Genomic DNA, 16,220 nt, shown 5'->3' with positions numbered 1-16,220 from the left:
ATTAGGAGATTCATTCGGAACTCAGCAAGACCGCTTCTTAGGCCACGGCTACGGCCACGGCCTCAACATCCCCCATTCTCCCATCATCGACCCTACCCACCACCCTTGGGAAGAAACCTATCCTCCCTTGGAAGAAACCTTACCCCCTTTGGAAAACATCCAGCAACAGCAGCAGCAAACCACCAGTCCAATTTCGGTTGAAGAAACAACAACGGGCTCTCAAGACAATGGTACCGCTCGGCCCCGTTGTAGTATTTGCGACAGGCACTTCGCTAGCAAAAGCATCTTGGCGCGACATTTCAAAATCAAACATGCAGTCAACCGGGAATACTGGGTTTGCACTGTCAAGGGTTGTTCCAAATACATGAAGGAAGTCAGTATGAAGTATAATTTCAGGCGGCACTGCAGAACGAAACACCCGATGGTGGATCCCAAGCAGTTTGGTCTCTGAGTAATGTTGACAGCAGCTCGTCCCTCACGCTGATGGCCACCGGACCCTGTTTGGGATCGCGGGGTCTTTGAGGTGGCCTCCGGCGTGAGGCACGAGCTGCCGCTTCACATGCCTCACCGTCATCGGAATCTCTTAAGCCCGCTGACGGTGAGATGTGTGAAGCGCATCACTTCATTTTCTTTGAGACCTTATTATAAACACAATATATATGCCTATTCTTTAATGCTGCACCGTCTCAACTGTCTCTTTTGTGTTCTTTTACGCTTGTGTAGATATGTGTAGTATACAGCCCAGCTGAAAATATGCACCTGTGCTAGCTACTTGTCCAGCTTTGGTGCTCAGGAGAAGCCTCTTAAAGACTGTAACACTTCTTTTCATTTTGAGGAGTAGTTCTAGTTGTACAACTGTTTGAGCCTGTAGTTCACTGTCTATTTGCGCTGAAATGCCTCGGCCTAAGTTAGGATACTTGTGTGAAGCAACTTGCAGACATTTGAACCCTGGTGTTGGCAACTCTTGAAACACAGAAAATGCTTCAAAGTAGAGTTAAATACAGATTCATCTATATCTAACAACTTGTAACTACATGTATAGAGTAAACAGCAATTCATACTACAACTGACTTATATCGCAACCAACCTTGTATGCACTGTAAGCCTATTAGTGCATGTCCTGAGCACAGACCGTCGACAACGAGCCCGCCTAATTTAGCTCACCGTCTTCCCCCAGAAAGCTACAGGGGCTTTGCCGACCGCTAGTTCGGGCCAGAACGCGCTCACCTTCAGATATCCATCACACTATTTTTTCAACGCTTCTCCAGGGGTCCGACATATCGCTTCCACGCACAAATATAGCTTTGCATCAGCATTGCGACGCTCGATACACGTCAGCGTTCAGCTTACCAAAAATACATCGCATTCACATTTTCGCCGGCAGCCATCGAATCCATCCATCGTATACCGCCGTCGAGCTTGGAGCTCCGTGTCGCATCTCATGACGCGCCACCTCCTCGACTAACCCAAGATTCACCAACCGCAAAAGAGCTGCCTGCTGTAGCAACCATGCGCCGTTCCGCCATTGCATTTAATTTTATCGATTCGTCTTCATCACAATAGCTAGCAACAAGCTGCAATGCAAAGCGGGAGCCACGCAATTGGCGCCCGGCCGAACGGACGTCCGACGCAGTTCCAAGTGAATCACGAGAGCCGCAAGCCGTTATTCTCCAGCAGCACCGCGCGGCCCGATGACAACAACGAAAATGGGTTGCACGTGTACACGGCGAGGACGCCGGCCTTTGGACGAGCAGGAGCTTCGGGGACCGCGGGCGGCGTCGACAATAAGAAAGCGAGGCCGTCCTCGGAGAACTTGGCCAACGCCAGCGTGGTCTCTTCAGGGGGCACGCGCATCCCGCGAATGAACAGCCTGCCGCAGACGCGCCGAAAGCCTATATCGCTGCGTGAGGCCATGGAGATGGCAGAGGGCGAGGAAGAGGCGGCAAAGCTGATGTCAGAGGCCGGCCTGGACAATCCTGTTCCCGTTGACGGGTCGCCCAGCCCTGCGCCGCGGCCCTGGAGAACGAGGACAGCGTCCGAAGTCTCAGAACTGCGGCGAATACAGGGAGAGGACCATCTGGACACGAAGGCGCGAAGCAAGATCCCGTCGGTGCGCAATCCCAGCTTCAGTGCGACTCTGGTGGGAGGCAAGGAAGCTGCGGTGGGAGCATCGCCAGCAAGGGCCACCCTCCTCAGCGGCGGCAACGGCCTCGCACGGCAGCGATCGAACGAATTTGCTAACCCAGCTCTTCGTAACGCACTGCGATTGGGCCCTAGAGCTACCTCAACCATTGGCGGTGATAGCAATGGCCTTCCCGATCTAGTCCCAGGCATCGAGGATCCCCTGTCTTCTATCGATCCTGCTCTCTCTGCAGCAACCCTGGTTCAAGAATCTTCCCCAGACAAGAGCTTTGCGTGGCAGATGGATGAAGATTTTACAGCCGGCGAGCTGCAAATATCTGATAGTCCTCGAGTTAGGGTCGGCGTTCGGCCATTTGCCAGCCGGCTGGGATATCGCGACGGTGAAAAGCAAGACTTTGACAACTTACCTCGAATCTCCAACCCAGGTTCACGCAACACAAAATTAGACGAGATACGATCACTAGAGCTCAAGGCAAACGGCAGCCAGATACCATTTGCAAGCTCAGCACGCCCAAGGCCAGCAAACACAAAGTTGGATGATATACGCACAAGAGAAGGGCAGGTAGAGCGCCAGATTCCGCTGCCGAGCCGACACCTGGATACGTTAAAGAACACGAGACTGGAAGAGATTCGGCAGCGCGAAGCCGACGGAGTATCGAGACGGGCATTCGCCGCAGCTCGCCTTCAGGAAATCAAAGAGCAAAACGCCATGGCACGCCCCCGGTCACCCGACGAAGATTTCAAATCCCGTGCAGCCTTTGGGTTGGCACGCCGGCGCCTAGCCAAACCCGATGCGGCTGATGAGGCGAAAAAGGAGGAATTGCCGCCATCACGAATTGGGGGAGGATTTGGTTTTGGGGGGATTGGTGGTAATGGTAAGACGGTATCAGATACGCCCGCGACAGCCTTTAAGCGAGACCCGAGGCGTGCAGAGGGGGATACAGCAGCAAAGCTGGACAGCGAAGAGCAGAGAAAGGACAGCGCAATAAAGCCCAAGCTATTTGATCGAAAATACGACGACAGAGACCTGTTGCGACGGCTGGCAAGAGCCGCCAGCTCCCCGACAGCTGAGACCGAGTCCCGCGCAAAGCAGCTGCCCACCGCTGCGCCAGCTGACGAAGAAGATAAACAGACCGCTACCAAATCAATCGCCGATAGAATCGCCTCTCGCCTGTTTGCTTCAAAGCGCGCTTCTTCTCTTCCCACGCCTGAGACTAAAGCAGCGACTGACGGCAGCGCTAAGGATTCCGAAAAGCCAAAGCCTACGGTGGGATTTGCCGGTCTGCAGCGCACACGATCGATTGAATCAATTAAGAGCAAGCGGTCCAGTATGCAGTCAGAACCGGACCCGACAGATAGGATAGAGGCGGAGATGAAGTTGTTTGCGCCTTCGGACAACCATTCTGAACGCGGCTCTCTTCGCGCGCCCTCCCCTCCTTTTGACGATGAATCGGATGAAGGTAACGTTAGGATCAAGGACGAGCCCGAAGCAGAGGCGACGCCGAAACCCTCCAAGCCGGATCCTTTATCCATGCCGACTCCAAGAGTGACTGGCGCCTATGTCGAAACGCCAGTTACTGTAAAGACAGAGAAAGCGGTGCTCAAATCCGAAGATATCAAATCATCTGCGGAACCGTTCTTCCCGGATAGGAAATTGACCTTTTCTTCCTGGAGAAACAGAGATCAAGACGCAGCTTCGGACCCCGGCACGACTGATGACGGCGACTCTGTAATCTCAAAGTCGGCAGTCGTTAGAAAGCGAAGGGCAAAGTCGCTGCCTCAACGCAGGCTGCCCATCAAGAACTCGGTCAAGCTTCCCTCTGTCAAGGATGACATGATGGAGCTGCGCCGCGCATACAACATTGACGACTCGACATTTGACGATTTAGATGAGATTCTGTCTGGCAGGAGTCTAGCCAGGGCTGCTAAAGACTTGAAGAGCGGCAGCTTTGGCCGGTCCTCGGCAGTCGACCTTGATCTAGACCTTGATTCAGAGTTTGACTCTGCGGACTTGATTAAGAGAGAAGGCAAAAAGGACGGTAAATCGTCAAATTCCGACGGCGAAATTGCTGCTTATGAGCGAATGAATAAGACGCTGCAAACTGGCCTTTTACGGATTCGCTCGGCAAAGCAAGGCATCGAACGCATCGAGGATCGATTCTCACGAGCCCAACCATTCTCGCAGGGAAAGAAGAACATGACTAAAGCCCCTGAAGGCCACGAGCACCATGGTCACCTCAGCCCTCAGGCAGGATGCCCGTACTGCACGTCGCCGTCGGGTGCTACTACAGTCACCTATCTTCATCTCGCGCTGCCACGACTATACCACCAAGATCCTACTTTCCGCCTCACCTGGCTTGGTCTGCTTGTTTTCATTCTCTCAACATGGTATGCCGCCGAGTCAGCCATGTGCGCCATGTACTGTCGACCAACCACCTGTCCTGCTTCCAAGTCGCCTTGCGTCTGGTCCTTTGATGACCCGACAGATTTCGGCACGGCCATACCCATCAAACTGGACCAGTGGATCACGGGCGGTGGAGGGCGCCAAGTGGCATCAGTTGTATATGAAGAGGCTTACGATTGGATTGCCGATATACAAGACCTGGCTTTGGGGCGCGACATTGAGGACGTGGATATGGAGACGCTCTCACCCGAACAGAAGCGTCGGCATAGACGCCGTCTGAGGAAAAAGGGCCTTTTGGCTGCTAGAGAACCGCGACCGGAAGACCAGGCGAAATGGGACGAGTGGCGAGCAGCAAGATTGGCAAAGGAGCGAGGTGAAGAGGTGAGGCCTCAGGTATATAGCAAAAGCACAGCGGCGCCGACAGAGGATGAAGAGAGTGGATGGGTTAAGGTGAAGCGAAGCTGGGGGAAATGAGGGTTTTGGAGTAGTTTTTGCGTGCTGTGGTTCGTTATATTTTGTAGTTTTATATGCTCTTTTTTTTTTTTTACAATAAGCTTATTAACGAGATAATGATGAAAGCTGGGGAAATGAAGAATCAAGTTGGAGTTACGGAACTATAATATATTGAATATGACAATAGTAAATACATTTTGTGTTTTAGGAGTGATCTTGGTACTTGGGTTGAAGATGCTACTGTAATTTTAATCAAGTTCGATATTCATCATAGGTGGTAGAACAATGGTTGTATTTTTATAGGCTTCTAAAAAGCAGCTCTCTCGTGACGCCAAAAACACCCTTTATCCAGCAATGGTATACAAAAAGAGACAAGAAAAGGAAATTTTGGACAGCAGGCCGGGCCAATTAGTTGTCCAGACCACCCCATTCGTCGTCCTCATCGCCCTCTGCCCCGTCCATATCCTCATCCTCACCCTCATCCTCATCATTCTTCTCTGCCCACGGCAATCTCTCGTCGTCGTAGCTGTCTGCCGAGCGTTGTCGCAAAGACTTGACAGGACACCGCTTGAGCGTCTCAACCAAAGAGCCAACCTTGTCCACAAACGCCTTTGCGTCCTCATTCCCCTCCTGCGCAGCAGCAATGGCGCCCTCACGCTCAAGCTCATCCACCCACACATCCAGCACATGCAGCCTCAGTCCCAGCGCAACCTTCTCCTCATCCTCAGCATCAAAACACCACCTCGCGAAGACACCCACAACCTGCTCCGTCAAAGCGCCCTTGTAGCCCTGCTCCTTGACAAGCTTCAAATGCGCGCCAAACACCCTCCTGACGAGAAGCAGGAACTTGTCCAGGCGCAGCGCCTCAATGTGCGGCCACTGCGTGCCGAGGACGGACCAAAAGGCCGCGAGCCAGGGCTCGACGCAGGCGGGCTGCAGGCCAAAGAGCAGGTTGGCGAGGTCGGTGGCGAGGGCCTGCTGGGGACGCGGGCGGTCCGTCATCCAAAGGGCATAGTAGAGGCCTGTCCAGAGCTTGCGGGCGTCGATGGGCGTGAGGGACTGGCGAGAGGAGAGGAAGGCTTGGAGGGAGGAGAGGGATTCGGTGCGGAGTTTGCGGTCTGCTCTGCAGTGTTAGTCGAAAGTTCTCTGTGTATAAATGAAAGAATTGCGAAAGAAGAAAAAGGTCAAAGAGAGGGGGAGGGCAAAGACGGACCGCTTGAGGCGAGGTTTCTGATAAAGGGCATCTGCTGCGCTTCTTGCGCAGAGACGGCGGCGGAGGCAGCCATTGCGATGGATAGAGGGTGGGATTGGTATGTGTTGACAAATGAAGATGAATTCTAAATGCTACAGCGGCTTCTTTGGTTTATTTCAAACGCTGGTCTCGATTGGGCGGAGTTGAGAAGGAGAATGGTTGGTCAAGAAAGATGCAGCGCAGAAAGACGTCCTAGCAGCATAAATTTTGCCTGGGCCTTGGAAAAAATCGAGGTGAAGCTTCGGTGAGCGGTGCTCGGTGAGTGATGGTGCCCCACCGCGGCTGACCGAGACTTTGGGCAAGAGACAGAGACTTGTACTTGACTCTACGGCGCTTAGCAGGTAAAAGGCTTGCAATCCAATAGTAGTACCGTATGTCATATGTCACATAGTCTACCGCTCGCAAAAACAGGTATGCAAGCAATGATTATTCATCCCCAGGTAATCATTTGACTTGATGCTGTCCTACAAATCATTCCAAATCACTGACTGATACACGCATCCGATCCGATTCCACAGGTACCAGGTACACACCTGCACCCACCGCCCAGGCTGCCTCTTTTTCGCCCTGTCGCTGCCCCGCGCCCGGCCATCGCGGTGCCTCCCACGCCTGAACGTGTAACAAGCGCCGCACCCCACATCCGTCATCGCCTCCGAGTCACAGGTACCTGCCCCGACCGGCGGAGGAAGATTCTCCATTTCCTGCCAACCAACCAACCAACCCTTCTTTCGTTGCTTCATTTTTGCTTCATCCCTCTTTTTCTTTTCTATCCGTCTTTGTCTCTTTTTCAGGGCTCGACCAGTGTGCATCCAGTCTTCGCTTCCTTGATACGATACGACATTCGTTCGACAGAGCTGCAGACGATCATACGAGCGAAAGGGAATAAAAGAAGCAAGCCCGCGAAGAAAGAAGCTCTCTTGACATACAAACAGACACCGGCGTCTCCATCTCGACAAGCGTAGACCGGTCTCGCATCTCTCGAGAGCATCAGCAAACACACACACTCTCTCTCTCCAGCTCCTTCAGTCACAAACCACCTCCAAAATGTCCACCAAACGCATCACAAAGGTCAGTCACTCCCCCATCTCCCCATCAACACCAGACAAACAAACCAAAATACTAACATCCACTCCTCCTCCAGGAATTCGCCGAAGTCTCCCAAACGCCCCCCGAAGGCTTCATCGTCTCCCTCCCCCCCAACGACTCCGTCCACACCTGGCACATCACCCTGCAGCCTCCCCCCGCCACGACCTTCTACCCAGGTCGCTTCGGCATCCTCCTCACCCTCCCCACCGACTACCCCTTCAAGCCCCCCGTCGTCAAGTTCGTCACCCGCCTCTACCACCCAAACGTCACAAACGACTCCCTCGGCAACGTCTGCCTCGGCATCCTCAAGGCCGAGAACTGGAAGCCCAGCACAAAGATTGCCTCCGTGCTCGAGGCCATCAGGAACCTGCTCATCGAGCCCCAGCCCGACGACCCGCTCGAGGAGCGCATCGCCGACGAGTACCGCAACGACAGGGCCACGTGGGAGCAGAAGGCCAAGGCGCAGGTCACAAAGTATGCTCTTGAGGACCCGGTCTTTCCGGCGACGGCGAATTAGAATCTGTCTGGGGCCCTGGAGGGACTTGATTTAGAGTAACGAGCAAAGGGGTAGAAGCTGGAGGCGGGATGGACGTTTAAAAAAAAATAAACATAAAACAACCAAGATGGGAGAGATGGAAGAGAGAGACAAGGATAAAAGGCTGAGTGAGGAGCTCAAGGATCCACAAGTCGTTCAGTTGTGTTTGGTGCATCGGCGTCATTCGATGATGGCAGCGGGCATAAAATGGAGAGGGTTCCGCAACTTTGGCTTTGACTCTGGCTTTTGATATTGACATGGTGGATATTGCGCAACGGACGTCTACAAGGATGGATGGAACAGCATTGCTAAGGCTAGCAGCAGCATGGTATTTAGTGTTTGTTTTGTTTTCTCAAGCAATAGAAAAAAATAAAAGCTGGCTATCGCTGGCTTGAAATCTCATGACTTAAGAAAACGAGTGTCTCTCACGAATTCTTTCTGTAACTCTGCAAAAAACAATGATACAGCCCAGCAATGCCAAGTATTAACTTCACAAGGTTTCACTTCACGAGATTTCACATAACACATACAAGCACACAGAATCTACAATAGTGAAAGAATAAAAGTCTTCGTTTCAAGAATTCATTCATTGGCCGTGCACAAACCCGTGTCTGTCTATAGGTGGTATAACACGCCAGTGTCTTTTGCCATATTACTCCCCCCCAAAAGCTTTTTTCTCTGGCCCTTATTCTATCCAAGTCAACACACAAAAATAAGAAAGAAAAAAAAGGAAAAATAAGATTTTTGTACATGCCCATCCTTCTATGCTGCGCACCACAGATGTAAGAAATAAAAGAAAAAAGGAAAAGAAAGAGAAAAAAAGGAAGAAGAGGACAAAAAAGGTAGAAAAGAAATAATGCAGACAAGATGTATACAAAGCAACACAAAAGCTGTATTTCTCTTTCGTCTTTCTTGCTCAAGCACTATCCCCCCCCCCTGCTTTTGCTTCTTCTGGTTGTTTTGTTTGTTTGCAACAAGCATCCGTCAAAGTTCCTCTAACAAGGGGACCTGGCACAAGTTGCAGCCGTAACCGTCGTCATGGTATTTTTGATGAAACCAAAGGGTAGCGCTTCTTCTCTCAATTCCACCAGCACGCCCGTATGATGAAAATAAAAAATAAAAAAATAGTAGGAAATTTAGAGAAGAAAATTAAGGATAGTGGGAGGAAGAAAGAAACAAAGGAGAAAAACACGCTGTGTTCGGAAATACCTGGTGAAAAGGTAGATGAAGGGAGGGAAAATAAAAGAGGTGAATGAAAATGCTTATGCTTCAATGCATCGTAGCCGCTGTCTGGGCCTTTGGATGGCATCTCCCTCAAACGCCTGCCGTGCTATGGGTAAATGAAGAAATGGAAATAGAAGAAGAGAGAAGAAAAAAAAGAATTATAAGGTATGAGAATCGAAGTAAAACCGAAGAAGAGGAAATAAGACGCCGGTGGTATCAATGCAAAAATCTAGCCTCCCCAAGCTCAATAGCTTCTTGTTTCTTTTATTTCTTCAGGCCAAAGAGGCCGCCCTTCCGCTCCCCATCAGCCTCTCTGCCATGAGCTCCGTGGTGTGTTGCAGCCTTACTGCGAGACCGCAAGAGAAGATCCTGCTGGGCTTTATCACGTCTTTCTTGCCGGCGCTCCTCAATCACTTCTTGACTGAGGTGGTTAAAGCCGTTACGCCTCTTGAAGCAAGTCTCCAAGACTTTATTCGCGTCCAGCATCTTCCTAGGCAGAGACTGGACTACACCAAACATTTCCATTGGGTCTCCAATCGCCTTGATTTCGGCTTCTCCCAACTTGAAGATGGCCAGAGCAACCCGGAAAAGAGTCTTGGATCCCTCGTAGAAGAAGACATCCCAGACACGGAGCGTTGTCTCGATGGGCAGTGTCCCGATGTAGCAGCTCATGAACCAAGCAGTCATGCAGAGGGTGATGGGAGGAAGCCGCTCAGATGACAGCGCCAGATGGGGTTCCTTCCTCTTCAGACGAAGCGTCAGCGGCGAAGGCGTCAGCGGTGACTTTCGCATTGACATTGATTTGCTGGTCATTGGTCTGGACAGCGGCTCGCCGCCATCTAGCTCTCCTCCAATCTTATCCCACACAGCAGGCATCGTGTCCCGGAGCTCCGTCATCAAAACTCCAAGATCTACCTTGGAGCCCTCGAGGCTCATCTCGTGCGTGCCAGGGAGATAGATGTGGGTGATGACGTTGAGCAGCCAGAATGCCTGTTCCTCTGTATCCACAAAGAGAAGCAAAAGGCCGGCGATGAAGTTGAGGCTCTGGCAGTATCCAATGCGAGGGTTGTAGACGGCAAATGCAAGCAGGACGCGGCGGAGTGAAGCAATAAGCGGCGGCTCGCCTTGTAGCCCAACGGGGCCAGGTCCGCTACCGTCCAAGGCCGCTCCCCTGACCGTAGATTGGCTTGCCCTCTCGCTGCTAGTCGTGGTGTCGAGCATATCGGCGGTGGCTTGCGAAGGCTTGAACTGAATATTATCAGGGAATGTCCGGTGAAGATCGCGCTCGATGGCCTCAATGTCAACATGCTTGGCCTGTCTCAGCAGTAGCTTGTCGTAAAGGCCGCCGTGCTTGGCCAGAATCGCTGGGCCGCCTGCGTAGTAGAACCACGCAGCTCCTCGCCAGTCCGGCGGGATGCCTTTGCGGACGAAACGCTTCGTCTTGGCATTTGGAGATGGGAAACGTTGGGGGCGGTCGGTCATTAGGGCGCTGTCCTTGAGGTAGGAAACCCACTTCTTGCGCCGACGGGCGAGGTACTGAGAGTATCCCTTGTCCCAAGCATCATACTGGGCTATGCTGATGAACTGATTCTCCTTTTTGAATCCGTACCGGTCACGCGCTCCCGGCAACTCAGGCTGAGGGACCGGGACACGCGCCGATGAAGGGGAAACCGATCGAGATTCGGGGACAGAGGGAGGTGAAATACGAGAAGGGCTTGGGCTGGGGGTGGCGCCTCTTGTGTGAATGCCGTCCGAGTCCACACCCGACTCTGCCGTTCTGGACGAGTTGCGGTTTTCTGGAAACTCTAGATCGTTGTCTAGGTCGTGTTCCGGGTCGTGGTCGAGGTCATGGTCGTGGGTGAGAGCAGGCACCGTTGATGTGAAGGCGGCGCTGGAAAAAAGCATCTTTGATTGCCTGATTTCCATGTCTAGGGCAGAATGCTGAGCAGGCACCGGAGGCACCGGGTCCGAGTCAAACTCGTCATCGTGGATGCGCTCAGGTACCGGTTCGGACCTGGCGGTAGCAGGACGGTGCATAACGCTAATCATGTTGTCTGGGACAGCGTCCTGGAGCTCGGCCGATTCTTCCTCTGTTGCTTCTTCCTCTATTACCTCTTCCTCATGTGTATGTAAAGTTGAGTGTCCGTGCTCAAGCCCGTGCTCGGGTTCGTGCTCAAGCTCGAGGCCACGGTCGTGCGTTGGCTCTAGCTCTGATTCTAGTACCGTTTCTAGTTCTGGCTGTTGCTCCTGCTCCTGCTCTAATAGCTTTGGCAAAGAGTCCGGCTCTGGCTCGTGCGGGTATGGATCGTATGCAGAACCGTAGCCAATGTTATATTGGTCGTCGTAAGGGTGGTGGTGGTGGTTGTTGGTGTTGCTGTGGCGGTTAGAATGAGTGTTGGGATCAAATTCTTCGTTTGCAAAATCGTTGCCGTCGTCGTCGTCGTCGTCACAGAATCCTCTCTCGTACATGCCCATAACATCTTCCAAGCTCGGCTCGTCGGCGTCTGCTGATTCTCCGTAGAGCGACAGAACAGAGCTGTCCTTGGTCAGGACGCTGCTTCGCTCGGTCAAGGCAGTGGCGGGAGTGGACGATGATGTAAGCTGTGACCTGAAGCTGGATCGCAGTTCGTCGTCGCTCATCCACGGAGCTGGCCCACTAGGCGTGGGAGCGCTTATGGAGCTGTCAATGCGGTTATTGTAGGCCAGATACTGGGGGCGATGGCCGGCAATTGAAGAAGGAGGTTGTGCGCCCGCGTTTCTGGAGGAGCGGCCAGAGCTCGATTCGAGGTATTGGTATTCGGCAGTAGGGGGAAAAGATGGAGAGGCGGCATATGAGAGTGAAGGTTTTGAAGAGTCTGAAGGCTGTCGGGGGCGCTGCCAGGAGGGCGTGGAGGCAGGTGAAACGCTGGTCATCTCCGGCATGCGATCCGAGGGAGGGAGGTAAGCCAGCCGCAGGCTACCTGGACCGACAGGGGGCGACCTAATACTGGCGCTCTGCTTCCGGGGTCTAGAAAAGTTCTCGACGGCAGGGGTCTCTGGCGTGCGCACCTCGGGGCGCATGGCCTTTGTCATCACAGCGTTTGCGGAATCCAGACGCAAAGGCTCTGGCGGTCCTCTCCTGCTGGTCGTCATGTCGCGCACGGGATATGTCGCTGATGCAGGCGCTGCGTGATGCTGATGCGCGGGCTGCTGTGGCTGGAACTGGGGCTGAGGCGACGCCTCCTGCTCGAACTGGCCGTACCGCTCATACCAGCTGTTCTGCGAGGCCGATCGGGGAGGGATGGGAGACACTGGACTGCGCAGCATCATGTGAGAGCCGGTTGCGATCGAGTCATAGCGCGGAGAGAGCGGCATAGGAGAGAGCTGCGGCGGTCGTTGGCGGTTGTCGAGGCTGCCGGGCTGAGGATGCGATGCTAGAGGCGCTGGAGGAGATTTCAGGCGAGATGCGTAGTGCGAAGCCTGGTGGTTGGAGAGGCTCTGCTGGCGGCCATGGCCGCCGCCAGGCTGAGAGACGGTCATTGAATTCATCAAAGGTTCCCGCCGTGAATGCGCAGGAGCCCAGCAGCGACAACTGAAGGCGTTTGCCGGGCTCTATGAAGCCACCACGAGAGCACGTGAGGCTGTCTGCTGTGCAAGTCTGCTGTGGGTGAGGCTGCACGAAGTTCTCGGGCCAGGCCGCTGCCTCGACAGCGATGCTCGCCGACTGGATTCGTGGATATTGTGGTAGAGAAGGGCGCTGCCCCGTGCCATTGCCGCCTGTGCACGCAAAACTGTGATGCTTTTTTACGGAGGATGAATCGGAGAAGAGGCCCGTCGTGAAAAGGTCTGGTGCGGTTTCGGCTCTAGGTCAAGGCCTCATGCAGCTGGGCGCGGCTGGCGGGCTATTTTGGTAAGGCAGGCTGAAGCCGAGGATAAAAAAAGAAGAACGATGTGCAGACCTGTCACACAAGAAATCTCCACCACAGCTCAGAATAGAAAGAGAGGACGAGCAGGCGCAGGTTTAGTCAGTGAGGTGAGGGCAGTCGTGCTATACAGAACGAAGCTTCCCCACGGCAAAGGAGCGGTAATAGCGTGCGCAGCAGCCGCACGTTAGGGAGGGACCAACAGCAAGGACAGAAACGCCTGGTTTCTCGCGCGGCAGCAGACCGACTCGGGCCCGCCAATAGCTTTCCGGCGCGCGTGGTGCAAAGAGAGGGCAGCTCGCTGCTCTCGATCGGTGCGATGAACGCCCACCGCTGGTGTTGTGGCGGGTTATCGTCGAAGTCGTCGAGCCGGTGTCGTCAAGCTTCCAGTGCAGGGGTGACGAAAAGTCACCGTCATCAAAATCCTGATACCCCGGCCGCGCAGTGGGAAAAAAAAACTGGAACAGGGTATTTAGGGAGCCCGCTGTCAAAGAGAAAATAAAGCGTCTGGGTCAGCTGCAGGCTCCAGTGGCATGTGCCCGACAGCAGCGCCTCAGACCGCGATGGGCAGTCGTGTGAGGTTTTGGAGAAGCAGAAAAGGGCTGGGGAAAGACGCGAGCCACTGTTTTTGAGGGGTTCTGGCGGTGCTCAGGGCAGACTGCAGGCTGAAAGCCATCCATCCATCCAATATCGCGGCCGCCACCCGCTCGCTGCTGATGGCTGCAGGCCCAACAGCAAATGCGCCGACCAAAGCCTGCAGCCTATGCTGTGGCCTGGAGCCTGCACGCACTCAGGCGGCGGCTCCCTACAGCAGCTCCCTGGGGGCGCACAGCGGCTTGGACGCAATGCTGCACGCTGCTAGCACATGCAATAGCCTACAGTAGTGCTGGGCCGGGCGCCAACAGAACGACAGAGATGGAGCAGGGGACGGGCAACCCCTGGAGAACGGAGAGCTGGCCCCCTTGTCAGTAACGGCCAGGCAGTCCCTTTAGCCCCAGCTGCTAAGAAAAACTAGAAAAAGAAAGGAACATTTGATCCAGTTATTAGACACTAAGAGATGAACCTAGCAGGGCCAGAAGAAAAAATTGCACGCAGCACAGCTCAGCCAAGCAGCAGCAATCAGGCACCGTCCCCGCCGAATGAATCAAATCAAAGCGTGCATGAAAGTACATGTAGCCGCAGCCCCGGGGCGCTGGTAATAAGCTCTTAGCGCACCGGACCCCTCCCATCCGGCCATCCGTACCGCTGCGGCCCTTGCATTTGGCCTGACGTTTTACTGGACCTGCATTGGCCTGCCCGCCACTATGGCCGGACTTGGTGCGCCTAAGGTGCTCAAATCCCACATCAGGTTGACACCGGCAAGCTTGTGGTGGCATTAGCGTGGATGCGGTCCGGGGGGAAGCAAATTTTAGAGAGAAGAGCCAGATGGAGCCGCTGAGTTTTTCTTTCTTCTTCTTCTGCTTCTGCCATCGTCCCACACAATACGAAGGCGGAGCATGCGGGATAGCATACAACAGTGCATGTACTTGTAGGTATATGGACTACAATTAATACCACATGCATGGTGAGTGTCAGGCAAGGGCAATCAACCGCCCCAATGCAGCATAGGAGAACAAGCTGCGTAGCCGAGCACCAAAAAAAAAAAAAAAAAAAAAAAAAAAAAAAACGAAAAAAGAAAAAAAGATGCATTGTGGCCTCTGCTTTGTCTTCCCCCTTTACCGTTAAACACACTTACAAATACACCTCGGCATTTGGTAGCTGCTCAGCTCAGCATGGTAGCTAATAAACGATGCAGGATGCCATGCTTCAAAGCCCAGAAAAATAAAATCTCCGCTTCCTCCATGATCTTCAGAGCTTATGCATCGAGCCGATGATTGGTGTAGACTCGGCGTCAGCTGCGTCATCATTACTGATGTCGCGCCCGTCCTCAGCAGTTTGACGTCGATTCTGGGAAGCTCGCTTTTCAGCTCAACTCTCCAATGCTAGTTTTTCTCAGCTACATGTGCCTAAATTAGTAGCGTCTCATGCCGTACGCACCACAGAAATGGGTTGAAGACAAGGGGGCCGCCAATAGCAGGCTGGAAAAGCTGCGTGGCCCTCGGCACAGCCCTACGGGTGTCGTTGGCCATCTTCAATGCTGTCTGCTCGTCATCTTTTCTGTCTTGTCTGTGTCTCTCGCATTTCCTCACCCCGAGACACATCTGGGAGCGACAAAGGAATGCGAAACACGCACTTCAAACCAAAGGGCTCCTATGGCCAGAGGATGTCGCTGATCGCGGCCTGTGACAAGGGAAGGAGAGAGAAAAAGTTCCACTGGCCAATATCGACTCCTGGTTCGTCTCATTTGGTGAGCATGCGGCTGTAAGGGCGCCCCTGTCCAGGCTCAATTTGCTGAAGAGGAGCTCCGGGCACCCGCGCGATCTCCAGGCACGCCTTTTGCTCCATAGAATAAGTAAGTCAGCTTCGGATGAATCTCGTCAACAGCTTACATACATGTCCGTAGGTACCTGTGAACACTTACATGCAAGGCACAGACTCCCTCCTTGCATGCACTTTGGGCACCGTCGTGTCAGAGCTGGAGGCGTTGCGGTAAGAGCATGTCCTAGTCCAATCCATTGTTTATTTACAAACCGCATGCATCGTGTTACTGTAGATACTGCTACTACTGCTACTACTCAGAACCTACAGTGGTATACTAGTATTCGTATATCGGCGTTTTCCTTTTCGAGAGAAAGCCTCATATGGTGCAAAAAGCCAAGCTGGTCTAGATCCGTCTCCAGCTGCAGTGCTGTAGTTGTTTGTCATTCATACCTGAAGGAATGCATTCCTGCCTGTTCCGACTCGGGCCATCTTCAGCTGCTTCACTCCGCCCAAGGCCCGGAGTGCCAATCACCACCACGCAGACCCCGGCTGCTTATTATGAATTGTATACGGAGTGCTACTCGGGCCAGCCGTTAGCACTCCGTGGTTGACTCGAGCACGCGGAAAATTGCCGACTTGGCGGATGTGCATGCCCTGTGGCACCATGCGGTCCAGGGCCCGCAGCCTTGACATCAACAGACTCAATCTCAATTTTATTCTTCCCTTTTCTCTTCCCCCTTCTCTGCAGACTGTCTCCTTTCATTTTTGCTTCGGATCTTGCCCACTTGACTGAATGCGTACACGAACCCTAGTGCAACACGCGGAGAAAATACCCTAAACGCCAATATTACGGCCTGTCAT

At 53.4% G+C, this 16,220-nt stretch overlaps 4 protein-coding genes across 4 annotated transcripts; 2 read left to right on the top strand and 2 right to left on the bottom strand.

Moving 5' to 3' along the window:
* The first annotated feature begins 1,415 nt into the window (after positions 1-1,415).
* Positions 1,416-5,233, top strand: TrAFT101_002210 (uncharacterized protein). Its single transcript, XM_024907860.2, has one exon. It carries the CDS (start codon positions 1,580-1,582, stop codon positions 5,018-5,020), a length of 3,441 nt encoding a protein of 1,146 aa, XP_024763332.2. The 5' UTR covers positions 1,416-1,579; the 3' UTR covers positions 5,021-5,233.
* Positions 5,234-5,276: 43 nt separating this feature from the next.
* TrAFT101_002209 (uncharacterized protein) lies at positions 5,277-6,316 on the bottom strand. Its single transcript, XM_024909652.2, has 2 exons — positions 6,213-6,316; positions 5,277-6,117 (listed from the first exon to the last, which is right to left on the bottom strand). The coding sequence occupies exons 1-2, from the start codon at positions 6,283-6,285 to the stop codon at positions 5,408-5,410; spliced, it is 783 nt and encodes a 260-aa protein (XP_024763331.2). The 5' UTR covers positions 6,286-6,316; the 3' UTR covers positions 5,277-5,407.
* Positions 6,317-7,259: 943 nt separating this feature from the next.
* TrAFT101_002208 (uncharacterized protein) lies at positions 7,260-8,406 on the top strand. Its single transcript, XM_024905093.2, has 2 exons — positions 7,260-7,319; positions 7,393-8,406. Exons 1-2 carry the CDS (start codon positions 7,296-7,298, stop codon positions 7,852-7,854), a joined length of 486 nt encoding a protein of 161 aa, XP_024763330.1. The 5' UTR covers positions 7,260-7,295; the 3' UTR covers positions 7,855-8,406.
* A 32-nt stretch (positions 8,407-8,438) lies between these two features.
* TrAFT101_002207 (uncharacterized protein) lies at positions 8,439-13,608 on the bottom strand. Its single transcript, XM_066126533.1, has one exon. The coding sequence runs from the start codon at positions 12,622-12,624 to the stop codon at positions 9,361-9,363; it is 3,264 nt and encodes a 1,087-aa protein (XP_065982636.1). The 5' UTR covers positions 12,625-13,608; the 3' UTR covers positions 8,439-9,360.
* Between the last annotated feature and the right edge of the window lie 2,612 nt (positions 13,609-16,220).

This window comes from Trichoderma asperellum, chromosome 1 (assembly GCF_020647865.1).
Source record: "Trichoderma asperellum chromosome 1, complete sequence".
NCBI lineage: Eukaryota > Fungi > Ascomycota > Sordariomycetes > Hypocreales > Hypocreaceae > Trichoderma > Trichoderma asperellum.
Note: the sequence above shows the minus strand (reverse complement) of the source record. Positions and strands in the feature narration are given on the sequence as shown.